Source organism: Hyla sarda, chromosome 9 (assembly GCF_029499605.1).
Source record: "Hyla sarda isolate aHylSar1 chromosome 9, aHylSar1.hap1, whole genome shotgun sequence".
Taxonomy (NCBI): domain Eukaryota; kingdom Metazoa; phylum Chordata; class Amphibia; order Anura; family Hylidae; genus Hyla; species Hyla sarda.
The window spans coordinates 50,319,052-50,333,344 of record NC_079197.1 but is presented as its reverse complement, the minus strand read 5'-3'; the positions used below and the strand labels follow the sequence as shown (position 1 = coordinate 50,333,344).

At 40.9% G+C, this 14,293-nt stretch overlaps 1 protein-coding gene across 2 annotated transcripts in view; it reads right to left on the bottom strand.

The window, feature by feature from the left end:
• The window catches only part of LOC130291062 (relaxin receptor 1-like), a 434,221-nt gene extending 421,857 nt beyond the window's left edge, over positions 1–12,364 (bottom strand). For both annotated transcript variants that reach the window (XM_056539420.1, XM_056539421.1), the window contains exon 1: positions 12,309–12,364. In XM_056539420.1, the coding sequence (XP_056395395.1) occupies positions 12,309–12,351 (43 nt within the window). In that variant the 5' untranslated portion in view covers positions 12,352–12,364. The remainder of the gene's footprint in view (positions 1–12,308) is intronic.
• Positions 12,365–14,293: the final 1,929 nt, after the last annotated feature.

The following is a 14,293-nucleotide window of genomic DNA, read 5'->3' as shown; positions in this document are numbered from 1 at the left end:
TAGTATACAGCAGCTGATTAGGATACAGCAGCTGATTAGGATTAGGATTTTTAAATAGAAGTCATTTACAAATCTGTTTAACTTTCTGGCACCAGTTGATTTGAAAAAAATTTGTTTTCACCTGAGTACCCCTTTAAAGGAAAACTGCAGTGGTACACGTTTATATATGCCCGTGCCTCACAAATAAACAAAATAAACTTATACATACCTTCCTATGAGCCCCCGTTGGTCCGGCACAGGCCTCCCGGTCCGGCAGTGCCGACGTCATTCCACTTCCTGGGGACAGGGACACCGCAGAGCCGTTGGTGTATCACCGGCCGTAGCAATGTCCCGCCCCGGTCGCTGATAGGCTTAGCAGACTGTCATGTAAGAAGCCGGCCAGAGCTCCTTACATGACAGTGGGCTCAGCCTATCACAGGCCTGGGCGGGACATCGCCACGGCCGGTGATACGCTGACAGCTCTGTGGCGTCCCCGTCCCCAGGAAGTGGAATGACGTCGGCACTGCCGGACCATGAGGCCTATGCCGGACCAACGGGGGCTCGTAGGAAGGTATGTATAAGTTTATTTTGTGTATTTTTGAGGCCCGGGCACGGGCATGTATAAATGTTTACCACTGCAGTTGTCCTTTAAGTCACATCTTAAATAGAGAACATAGAAATGCAGTATGAGATAACATTTGAAATACAAACAACATATTTGGCGCACCAAAATTCATGAAGCTTCATGAACGGATATAATAACTGAAAGCGATATAGACATGTTTTGTCCAGTTCCAGTGTAAATATAAATACCAGGTATCATTTATACTATTGCTATTCACATGCAGTCCTTTGTCTGTGGTGAAAATCGTGTGCAATGCACATCCCTTATCTTTTTCAAGAATAATATATAAGATATATAACAAATATAACATATTTATGTTGGATTGCTGAGAAACTCTTTTCCCAGCCTACTTTAAATATACAGTAAGAAGGTACATGTAGGAAAGCACATCGGAAACCCAAAGCCCATTTGAATGAGGTTATTCTGCATCTAAGACAAAAACAAAATATGCAGACAAAACCCTGTAAATGCACAGCAGAAATCGGAGGCAACTCCCAGGGTTTCTGCTGAGTATTTTGCAGGGTATTTTTGGGAAAGGAAAAATGCACCATACACACATACCTCCCTTGTCCACTACAGTCTGTCAGGTGCATTATCTTATTGATCAGTAAGATATGATCACATTACATTCTCCAAGAAGCAATAAGAAAGTCACTTCTATATCTCGCTCACGTATGCACATGGACATAATATTATAAGGGCAGGATGTCATACCTCTGCAAATAGATTTCAGCAGACGAGGCTGGTATAGGATACAGATAGTTCAATGTAAACAGTATAATGATGTATCAGTGAGCAGGAAGCATATTCCCACTCATACACATTAATTGGAGTATAACTACTAAAAGATTTTAACGGTAATAGTAAACCACAAATGGTGATATGTCCCGGCATGCCATCGAATGTCATAATTAGATGGATCTCTGGGGGTTCACCCTGGGGGAGGTCAGAACCAATGCTTTTAAAGGGAATCTGTCAGCTTGTGATCTGCAGCACTAGAGTATGTCTCTGCCTCCTGGACCCTTGAGCCCAGGGGAGAAATGTTATTATTGTATAAGGTGGGTGAGGAGGTGTGTGTTCTCCGTGCAAGATAACAAAGTGTGGAGAATTTTAAGCCATTTAGCCCTCAACTAAGAACTCTGGGAAGAAGAATATGCAAAGCAGCTCATAAATATTCCACCACTCCTGGTGACATTCCCTTAAAATCAGAGTTTCCAAATGCCATCACAAGTAACACAGGTATGTTTGATTTCATTTCCCTGTCACCTATCTATTATTATGCTAATGTGAGGAGGGGGTCTTCCCCTTAAAGGGGTACTCCACCCCTAGACATCTTATACTCTATCCAAAGGATAGGGGATAAGATGTCTGATCGCAGGGGTCCCGCCGCTGGGGACCCCCGCAATATAGCATGCGGCAACCACCTGTTTCTGCTCCGGAAGCGCTGGAGGGTCTGGGTCCTGACCACGGGAACGGAAGTCCGTGACTTTATGACTCCACCCCTGTGTGACATCACGCCCAGTCCCCTCAATGCAAGTCTATGGGAGGGGGCGTGACGACTGTTCCCGTGGTCGGGATCCAGACCCTCCAGTGCTTCCGGAGCAGAAACAGGTGGGTGCCGCATGCTATATTGCGGGGGTCCCCAGCGGCGGGACCCCCGCAATCAGACATCTTATCCCCTATCCTTTGGATAGGGGATAAGATGTCTAGGGGTGGAGTACCCCTTTAAACCCACCCTTTCTTAGCAAAAGCAAAAAATCATGTCCACTGGTTCTGGAGTGTAAAATATAGAAAAGCTCTTACATTGAGGAAAATTAATTTTCCCGCTCATCCTCGTTCATTTGTGTGAATATTTTGCAAAGTTCGCAGATGTAGACAAGATGCACTTCATCTTTCGGTCATAAAACGGTCCACAGTAGAAGTAATTTCTGGGGTAGGTTATACACAGGAAACAGGGATTTGAAAAAAAAACTAATAAATCATCTTTTTTTTTTTTTTTTTTTTTGGGGGGGGGGGGATATGAAAACAAGATGAGAACGGGATATGAGAGAATGAGAGAAGGAGATGAGGACAGGTTTGTAACCCGTGACTTATTCTTGACTCAGCATACTAAATGAACTCTTGGGGTGTTGTGCTCGTCGAGTTTTGTGAAGCCGTCAATTCACAACACTGAAAGGCTGTTATATCTTCCTTTCAGGTTCCCTGTACATGACACCTCTAATGGATTTCTTTGAGGTTAAATCAATACTGTAATTTAGTTGTAAAATGCAGGAGGGGCAGTGTGTCACATATCATAGCCAATCTGCAGCCTCTTCTATTCTTTTCATTTGTAAACATGAATCACTTGTACCCAGTCTTTATCTTTAGTACCTGTTTTTGCCCAAAGCTATAGGACCTGTGACTACTACATACAGTGCCTTGCAAAAGTATTCACCCCCTTTACTTTTTTTTCGTATTTTGGTACTTTACAGCCTTGAGTTCAATGTTTTGTTAATTTGAATTGTATGTGATGGATGAGAACACAATAGTCTAAGTTAGTGAATTGAAATGAGAAAAATATATAAATAAAACTATTGTTTAGAAATAGAAAACAGAAAACTCACATGTGTGTATGTATTCACCCCCTTTGTTAGGAAGCCCATAAAAAGCTCTGGTTCAACCAATTACCTTCAGGAGTCACATAATTAGTGAAATGATGTCCACCTGTGTGCAATCTAAGTGTCACATGGTCTGTCATTACTTATAAACACCTTTTTTGTAAGGCCCCAGAGGCTGCAACACCTAAGCAAGTTGTTTTGCTGCCTCTGGTACTAGGTGCCTTGAATTTGGGGAAGGCATCATGAAATCTGAGGATTACCAACGGATTTTGGGTCGCCCTGTACAGCCCAGTGTCAGAAAGCTGGGTTTGTGACCAAGATCTTGAGTCTTCCAGGAGGACAATGACCCAAAACATACGTCAAAAAAGCACCCAGAAATGGATGGCAACAAAGCACTGAAGAGTTCTGAAGTCGCCAACAATGAGTCCAGATTTAAATCCCATTAAACACCTGTGGTGAGATCTTAAAATTGCTGTTGGGAAAAGGCACCCTTCCAATAAGAGAGACCTGGAGCAGTTTGCAAAGGAAGAGTGGTCCAACATTCCGGCTGAGAGGTGTAAGAAGCTTATTGATGGTTATTGGAAGCCACGGAATTTAGTTATTTATTCCAAAGGGTGTGCAACCAAATATTACGTTTAAGGTGCCAATAATTTTGTCCAGCCCATTGTTGGAGTTTGTGTGACATTATGTCCAATTTGCTTTTTTTTCTCCCTTTTTTGGTTTAGTTCCAATACACACAAAGGGAATAAACGTGTATAGCAAAACATGTGTTACCGCAATCCTTTTCTGAAAGAAATACTTCATTATATAGAAATGCCTTGGACCCTGGTGCGACTGCAACCTCTGCAGCCCCTATAGTTATGCCACTGACCAATGCGATTAACTATGGATGGTTTTTGTATCCATTCTACATTGATCAGAAAAGCGTTATGTTCAGCATTTACTTTTGGTATTAGATGCATTGAAAGCGTTATTGTAAAAGAAAAACAATAGTATATCATGTAGATAAAGTATGTAATAAATATGAAGGGCAGGTCTTTGAAACTGGAAGAAGATCAAAGATTCCAGGCAGTGGGGGAAGAGTTAGGGAAGAAATAGTAGGTAGATAGGTAGATAAATAACTTTGCTGTTTACAGGCTATGGACACCTTCAAATGCATTTATTTTATTATTGCATTATACTTTTTCTAATGCAAAAAAATTATATGACAATCTTTCCCATAGATCCCAGTTTCTCTTCTGTCACCTGCATGTTTTTCTTTTACAGCGCAGACTGTTCTGTTGCTGTCCTGTAGCTTTTGTCTGCTGTATTATATAGAATTACTTCTATATAATACTATAATACTACTACTATAGAATATGCCTATAACATTTGATCTTCAAATGCTATAATATCACAACTTAATTTTGCAAATACAAAAATTAAGCTGTTTATCAAGCTTAAAGCATTTTACCTAACAATGGGTTTACTGTTAGCAGAAATTGAGAGCAGACATGGCTGTGATGTTGGAGGATCTAGTCTCAAACCGAAAACAGACTAATGAAATTTTCAACTCTATTATTATGCCCTGGCTGCCACAATTAAAATAAGAAACGTTGACTTACGTCCCGACCCTCTCTCGATGCTGCCGGTTTGGACGTCCCACCAGTATGGCCGTCCCATGCTGACATGGCATATTGGGTTGGGACACAAGGAGGAAGGCTGGGCACGGGCTCAATACATCATATTGAGGCTCAGCCTATCACAGGCCAAAGTGGGACATCACTGTGGCCGGTGATTAGCTGAGCTGTACTGTTCTGTGTTGGCCACAAGAAGCCGGAAGTAGACTGCACTGGAGGACAGAATGGTGATACCAACAGCACCAGGGGAGCAACAGTAAGTCAATGTCTATTATTTTAATTGCGGCAGCCCAGGCATAAGAAATGAATTTAAAAAACTGCCGGAAGACCCCTTTAAGGTCATGATGGATTTATGTCTACAAAATATGTGTTAAACAAGCCCCTGTCTGCCAACTGCACCCATAAGAAAGGCTGATTTCACACAGACATATTGCAGACACATTTTTGCATTCGTATTATACAATTGTGGGTATAATAACCCAAACTAACAGGTGTCAGTTTAGGTAATCCGACCTGTGGTTAGGCCTGGGCTTATGGCTGTAATACAAATGCCAAAATTTGGCTGTAATACCCCTGTATGAAACCAGTCAAAAACAGACGGGCCCACCAGAGTACCAGTCTTCTTGTGGGTCCAGGTACTAGGTACTTATGCAATAATGTCTCTCAAAGGTCCAGCAGAAGACAAACCCATTTGAAGCTGACATTAGAGATATTTACTTTCTGTAAGGCCGCTGGTTGAAAACCATCAATGAACTATGTGTTCTTACAAGTGTCAGACAAAATCTTCTGAATTCTCTCCTGCTGCTTCAGCCTTTTCTGCAGTGTCCACTAGGGGCCGTGTGCGAGCACTGCCTGGGACTTAAAGTACCAATGTGCACTCCTTATTTGTCCCCCCCCCCCCTTCAATGCCTGCTTGGCATTCCCTATATAAAGCAGCGTCATCTGTTCACTGATGCCTTAGCAATAGTGTGGTTTCCTATGTTTTGATTATAGTTAACATCATATTATTTAAGTGGAATATACAAGGAACCAATACAAAGAAGCCTTGTAATATTCCCTAGAATCGCACTTCATCAAATTGCATTGTTTCTGACTGAAAGGGGGAAGAATCTATTATCACAAAACAGAAGTCGGAGCTTGGTTTTAGAAACTAGATATTATGTTATTGCAAAAGATATTAGGTTGCAAAGTTGGTGTCTTGTGCAGCTGAAATATATTACATCAAACCAAATCGAATCTTCATTTGATAAAGGACTCTTGATAACATAAAACCTTTTATCCCATGTCAATCTTCTATTTGCTGCCTGTCACTTTCTATAAGATTTTCAAGGCGTTTCTAGGTTTAACTTAACATGAGTGATGCTCTCGGGATTGTATTAACCTTAAGACAATTCAATGCATAGAGAATAGGAATATGAGGAGTAGGGTGGCGAAACCTTACAGAACCTTACAGGAACATATTGAATAGATTATCACTCGTAACAGTACATGCATGCCTCATATGGTCTGTTAATGCTAAGCTTTTTACTAAGTAAAAACAAAAGACACCAACACCATAATGGGAATGAGAAATACCTGTTTTGATGAAGCAAGATAGAAAAGAAGCAGAAAAAATGTTCAACACTGTAGTAGCATACAGTGGTCCCTCAACATACGATGGTAATCCGTTCCAAACGGACCATCGTTTGTTGAAACCATCGTATGTTGAGGGATCCGTGCAATGTAAAGTATAGGACAGTGGTCTACAACCTGCGGAGGTCCAGATGTTGCTGTCCGGGCATGCTGGGTGTTGTAGTTTTGCAACAACCGGAGGTCCGCAGGTTGTAGACCACTGTTTGAGAAAGTTGTACTCACCTGTCCCCGCCGCTCCGGACCGTCACCACTGCCCGGTATGTTGCTGTCCATCGCTATCGCCGTGTCCCAGTGTGTCCCCGACGCTCCGGCAAGGCCTCTTCTTCCCCGGCATCCACGCTCTCCGTCGCCGCCATCACGTCGCTACGCACGCCGCTCCTATTGGATGACAGGACGGCGTGCGCAGCGACGGGATGACGTCGATGGAGAGCGCCGACGATGCAGAGGATCCCGAAGAGGACACGCCGGAACCCCGAGGACAGGTGAGTGACCATCACCGGAGCTCACGGGGCACCGTAAACGGCTATCCGGTGGCAGCTGAAGCAGTCAGCGCTGCCGGATAGCTGTTTATGCGATGGCCCCGACATAAAAAAAGCATCGTATGTTGATGTTGCCTTCAACATGCGATGGCCTCTGAGAGGCCATCGCATGTTGAAATTATCGTATGTCGGAGCCATCGTATGTCGAGGGGTCACTGTATTGCTATTGAATTATGATGTAAAGGGAAAATCCACCTTGGAGACTCTTTGAAGAATATAATTGGGAATTGCTTACACAGTGATGTTATTACCAGGAATCTTCCTTATAGCCATGGGTGTGATCAAATCTACCACAGTATGGTCTTTAGCAAACAGTCTATGGTGAAAGATGAATTTGCACGGAAAGACCTAACTTAATGTATGCTGAATTTCTACAATGTTGTCCAGTACATTCCTTACATTATAGTAATGTAATTGCTTTTTAGGAATCTATACAGTATAGGCTCTAAAGTGGCTCACAGACCTGCACTTGAGGTTCACTTCAATAAGCCTTTAATACCTATGATTCTTTTAACAACAGCACTACTTTACCTGGGGATAAAAGATTTCACTACAAGTAAGGGTCTTATGAATTTATTATTAATACTATTTATAGGATGCATATATAGGATGCCAAAACCAGGTCAACAATCTATTCCACCAACTCAACCAATCCACTAGATGTTTAATTTTAAATGTAACCGATGGTTGAAGGTTAAAAAGTTTTCCCATTACCCATCATTTGAGAGAATTTCAACTATGTTGGATTGAATATAATCCTATATATTGTAAAGCACTTGCTTTCAATTAATTACAATACCATGGCTTTTCATGGGCTTTGCAGATTAGAGCGGATGTAAGTATTGGACCGGTGTGCTTAGGGCTCACCAGTAATATTGACTCTGCGGACCAAGCCTCAAAATATATTACCCATTTTAGCTTTAACCTTTTTCACCTTCAGTTTGCCGCAAGAATAGCATGAATATACCGTGAGTTTTTCAAAGGTTTAGCCATGATTTTGTGCAAATCCCAGTAAAGTGCAGAAGCAGATATTGGAGCTATTCATGTGCCCACTAGGACTTCACCTTTTCTTATGTGGATTAGTCACAGCCTAGTGAAGGTCCCTGATCAGAGCAAATAGGGTCCAACTGTATGAAGAATTCCCAGAACCCTCTTATGCACAGTATCTTGGGGGTCAATGCTTCTAAAGGTGAAATTGGATCATTTGAAAATTATAGAAATGCACTACTGAAGCAGCTACTGTCCCAAATGTCAAGTATGAAAATAGTAATAGCATACAACTTATATTTATTGTGCTAAATGTAACAAATGCTGCTTACAATCACCTAAATATAACCATAGCTATTATTATAACTGTCTGAAGTTTTTGATAGCAGCATATCAGCAAGTCTTGGTGGTTCTGGTTTATATCACATTCGTGTTTTTATCCTTGGCTTCCAAAAAGCTACTACAGTCTTAAAGTCTATAGTTGGAGGAAAAATTTACTAAGGATGCAAGTAGCCAATATGTAGGTTGAGCACCAGGAGAGTCTACTTGCTTTCAAAAATATTAGTGTCCAGAATATGACTGGTTACTATGTACAATAATAATGCTTTTATTATTAATATTTATAGAGAGTCTAGCATAGGGTTAATGACATGTCAATGTACTTGATAAACTCTTCAGGAAAAACATGCTATTCAAGATCAATAAATACAGAGAACCACATTATCTTAGCTGACAATTTTGTCTACAATGCAGAATGACTAGACATGATTCTTCATCATTGCAAATATCACATAAGTAGTCATCATAATGGGAAAAACACATTTATATCTGGTTCCTAGAGAACTGGAAAAGGTCAAACACATTCCATGCACGAGGCACAAGCAGAGATTGCCTAAGTTATGAATTGTCATTATGTCCTACAGTATAAGTATATCCTACAAAAAATACCTTGAACTCTACGAATTGACAAAGAAAATGTGCTAGATTCTATTGTGAAAACTTCAAATATAGCAAGACCATAAAAACATATACACAACTGACAGAGTAAAAACAAATAGGTGAAAAATAACATGGTAACAAAATAATGCTGTGTAAAAATACGAACAGCCAGAGTCAAATTGCTAGAGTGCACTATTATAATAAGACCTGGACAGGCAATACATACAAAGAGTATAAGAAACATGCAGGGCATCAATAAACCAAAAGAATCAACACATCAGGAAGTATACAGATGGGAAAGAAGGTTAGCTACTACTTGCTATCAATGTAATGTAAATGGCAAATAGCCCCAATACTGATGAAAAGACCAGGATAAGTGTTTCTCCACCTTCCAACATGTTTCACTAGGCTTCTTCTGGGTGGAAGTAAGAGGATGGGCCTTATATACTACAATGACTATTCAAATTGCATGGTGCCAAATTTAGACTCTTGTTTTTATGATTTGAATGAACATCTACATTTTACACTGATCAGCCATAACATTAAAGGGGTACTCTGGCCCAAAGACATCTTATCCCCTATCCAAAGGATAGGGGATAAGATGTCTGACCGCAATAAGATGTCTGACACAATCTTGCATTCAGCACCCACCTCGGGGAGCTGCACGCCGCGCTGTCAGCTCAGAATCTGCCGTGACGACCACGGGGCCGGAGTATCCTGACGTCATGACTCCACCCCCGTGTGACATCACGCCCCGCCCCCGCTATGCAAGGGGGTGTGATGGCTGTCACACCCCTTCCCATAGACTTGCATAGCAGGGGCGGAACGTGGCGTCACAGGGGGCAGAGTCGTGATGTCATGATACTCAGGCGCCGTGGTCGTCACATGGCAGATTCGGAGCTGGCAGTGCGGCGTGCGGCTCCCCGAGGTGGGTGCTGAATGCAAGATTGCGGGGGTCCCCAGCGGCGGGACCCCTGCAGTCAGACATCTTATCATCTATCCTTACCCCTTTAAAACCATGATGTGAACAGTCTGGTGCAAATGCATTACTAACCCAGGAAGAGATGGCACCGAGATACACTATAGAAAGAAGTCAGCTTAAAGGGGAACTTTGGTGGAAAACTATTTTTTTCAAATCAACTGGTGCCAGAAAGTTAAACAGATTTGTAAATTAATTCTATAATTCTTAATTCCAGTACTTATCAGCTGCTGTACGCTCCAGAGGAAGTTGTGAAGTTTTTTTTAGTCTGACCACAATGCTCGCTGCTGACAACTCTGTTTGTGTCAGGAACTGTCCCGAGTAGGAGAGGTTTGCTATGGGGATTTGCTTCTACTCTGGATGGTTACTGACACGGACAAAGGTGTCAGCAGATAGCACCCCTTTAAAAAGCAATATTCATGCGAAAATGTGTTATGTACTGCCATCTAAGCATTGTTTTAGACTAAGGGTGTTGCCTAATGGCAGTGGTCTTCCCATAAGTTAATGTGTTCAACCACACTGCAAAATGTATTTAGAGATGGTGAGGAATATGAGGAACATGATAGAGTTCAAAGATTTGACTTAGCCAACAGGTTCTCTAGATTCCAATATAAACAATATTCTGTGGGATATGCTGGAAAAAATCATCAATGTCCGATCCATGGAAATCGAACCTTCCGTCCTACAGGACCTAAAGGATCTATTGCCAACATCTTATTTTCAGATACTACAGAACACCTTCAGAGGTCAGTGGAGTCTAAGATTAGATGGGTCACAATGGGTCACTGTTTGATGGCACAAGAGGGACCTACACAATATTAGGCAGTTGGTCTTAAAGGGGTATTCCAGGAAAAAAGTTGATATCAACTGGCTCCAGAAAGTTCAACAGATTTGTAAATGACTTCAATTAAAAATGTTTAATCCTTCCAATAATTATCAGCTGCTGAAGTTGAGTTTTTCTTTTCTGTCTGGCAAAAGTGCTCTCTGCTGACATCTCTGCTTGTCTCGTGAACTGCACAGAGTAAGTACTGCAGCTCATAAGTACTGAAAGGATTAATATTTTTCAATAGAAGTAATTTACTAATCTGTTTAACTTTCTGGAGCCAGTTGATATATATATAAAAAAAAAGTTTTTTTTTTCCTGGATAACTCCTTTAATGTTATGGCTAACCAGTGTACATGTCTTCTAAACCTAGCATGAGGTTGTCATTAGCACCTAATCAGACAATTGGGAATGTGTGGAAGATAGTGGAGAACTTATTATAGACTAGAAGGATCAGACATAATCAGGACCCTTCATAGCGCTGCCTTAGATGAAGCTCTTCATATACCATACATCAGTAATTATCTATATTCATGTCACTAGTAATCAAACATATAGTAACCAAGCCTAGTTGAACCAGCTGATAGCAACACTATGGATTCCATTACCCTGATGTATTCACTATGTTTCATCTAGGTAAGTGTGGGATTTCTGTAAGCTAGAAACCTTGTAACTGGAAATGTTTAGAAATATCGGCCAATGAAGCGGACAGCACCGGTGCATGACCGCCGTGAAATAACGCTTTCTAAATGTGTCATATAGTGTGTCCATTTCATCTAGCTGTATTTTCTTTGCACAATAGGATACAGATTATAGTAGCTAAATGGGGATTAATCACAAAATATTAAAATAGCTGGGTGAAATACGGTTAACCCACAATCCTCTCCTATATAGAAGAAGGATGTGGTCTGATGGTGGTATGACATATCAGGCTAGTATGATAGCATAATATCTGCATGTGGTACAATGATATCCAAGCAAGTCATATTATTGTATAATAATTGTATAAATCTAATGGATATACAAGATTCTTAGTTTTTATATAGGATAACATTAAATGAGAGTTTGTACTGTGTTAGTCTTTGAAATATTGGAGATAAGTGGAGTAGCGATGATACCTTTATTAGCTAACTGATAGGATATAGAGTGCAATCTTACAAGACCTCTTAGGTCCTTCATTAGGCATATTACCATGCCTAATGTTACCATGTTACCATGCATGATGAAGGAACCTAAGAGGTCTTAAAAGCTTGCAATCTATATGCTCTCAGTTAGCCAATAAAGGTAGAATCGCTATTCCACTTATCTCCTACGATAGGATAGACATTCATGAATTCATCTTTATTTAATACAGGGTAATGTTGTTGAGAATATAAAGAACAATCCTCCAAAGAACTTACTATTTATTAAGGTTAAATAGAGAACAGGAGTTCTGACACGTGTGTCGGTAGGATATAGAGTGTATTAAATCTACAGTACATTTATACAGAGTGAGATCATCCAATGCACCTTGAAGAGTCAGACAGGGATTAGCAGTGTACTTTCAGCAAAAGTCATTATAAGTAGACAAGTAATCTTGAAGAACTTACCTGTAGCTGCAAAGAGCAGAGAAGCAAGAGCGAGCAGAAGCATCCTTATGTCCCCAATGTGTGTGCTGCCAGAGACTGAACTCCTAGATTGTAGGGAATAGAAGAGAGGAAGGAGGAGGTGTGGGGAGGCTCCAAGCAGAACCCTTTCCAGCACTCCACTCTCTTCCAATACACAAGCACTAGGAAGCACCTGTATACTCTACTGTTAGCATTATCACCGTTGATAATTCTGTACTCAGCACTTTAAAAATGGTAGGTCAAGGATAATGACTGCTACTGGCTTAATGTAAAACATGAACTTTTACATAAATTGCCTGCATGGTTTGTATCCATTATAGAAATTCCTTTCCATTAAGATTTTAAAAGGTTTTTATTTATATATACCAGAGATGAGCATTCCATAGTAAACACAGCATACATGTAGTCTATAATACATATTGTATATAAAAGTATGTAAGGTAAGACTATATAACTGCTGTCCTTATGAGATGCAGTAGTTAAGATAAATATGTTTTCCTTAAATTGCGCTATTAGACATAAGATAATGCAGTGTAACATTTGGGTGTAATAAATATAAATGGAACTCAATAAACACCACCTAACGTTTTATACATCAGCACTTTGTGTATCAGTCAAGTAAAACTGTAGGAAGAGGAATTTGATCTATAGGGGGGGTTCATCAACAACAGTGTATGGTAGAGCTTTTTTTTACCCCTTTCTGCTGCGTGTATTTGTCATTTACCTGCGCAAAATTTACTAAACTTGCACACGGGTCTCTGTGAATCATGTGCAGTAATAGAATCCAGCCCATCTCAGCTCTTGAAAAAAATATAAGGCAGACTTGTACGTGTGCTCGGAGCTGGTGTATATTTGCGCAAGAAAATGACACTTGTGTCCTTTTTTTGCGCAAAAAAAAAAGATGCAGTTAATAAATTGATGTCTACCAGAAAAACAGCTCTACGGTACACCTGAAGGGTGACATCTTTAGAAAAAGTTCCACCAAAAAAGACGCACAAAAAGAATGCAGGAAATATCCTTGCACAAGATTTTGCGCAAGAAAATACACCTAAAATGATTCTATATAGATTGATGAATCCCCCCCATAGTCTCTATTGAATGTGCAACAGCTACTGCACTCAAGTATCACTAGTCCTTGTGGTCTACCACGTGCTTTCTTTAACCCCTTAAGGACCAGGGGTTTTTCCGTTTTTAACTTTCATTTTTTCCTCCTTTTTAAAAATCATAACCCTTTCACATTTGCACCTAAAAATCCATATGATGGCTTATTTTTTTGCGCAACCAATTCTACTTTGAAGTGACATCAGTCATTTTACCCAATAATCTACTGCAAAACGGAAAAAAAATCATTGTGCAATGAAAAAAGAACACCATTTTGTAACTTTTGGGGGCTTCCATTTCTACACAGTACATTTTTCAGTAAAAATGGCACCTTATCTTTATTCTGTAGGTCCATACAATGATACCCTACTTATATAGGTTTGATTTTGTCGTATTTCTGGAAAAAAAATCATAATTACATGCAGGAAAATGTATTTGTTTAACCTCTTAAGGACCAAGGACGTTCTGGAATGTCCCCACACCCTGGGCTTTAAGGACCAAGGACGTTCCAGAACGTCCTGGTGTTTCTCCGGTCTCTGCCGCGCGCCGGGCAGAGATCGGAACAGCATGTCTGCTGTGATCGTTCAGCAAGCATGCCGTGCAAATGCCTAGGGAGGTCCTGGGACCCCAGCATGTCAGCGATCGCCGGAGATCGCTTGCAAAATCACGCAAGCGATCTTCAGCGATTTGGGTCATTCGGGTCACTTGTGACCCGATGACCCGGTAATAAATGGTGATCAGCGGTGTACAATTCACCGCCAATCACCTGCCATTGCTGGGGAGCGGTGACAATACTGTCACCACCCCAGCAACGCTGCTATAGTCCAGCCAATATCCGTGCGGCAGAGGAGGGGTTAACGGTCCCT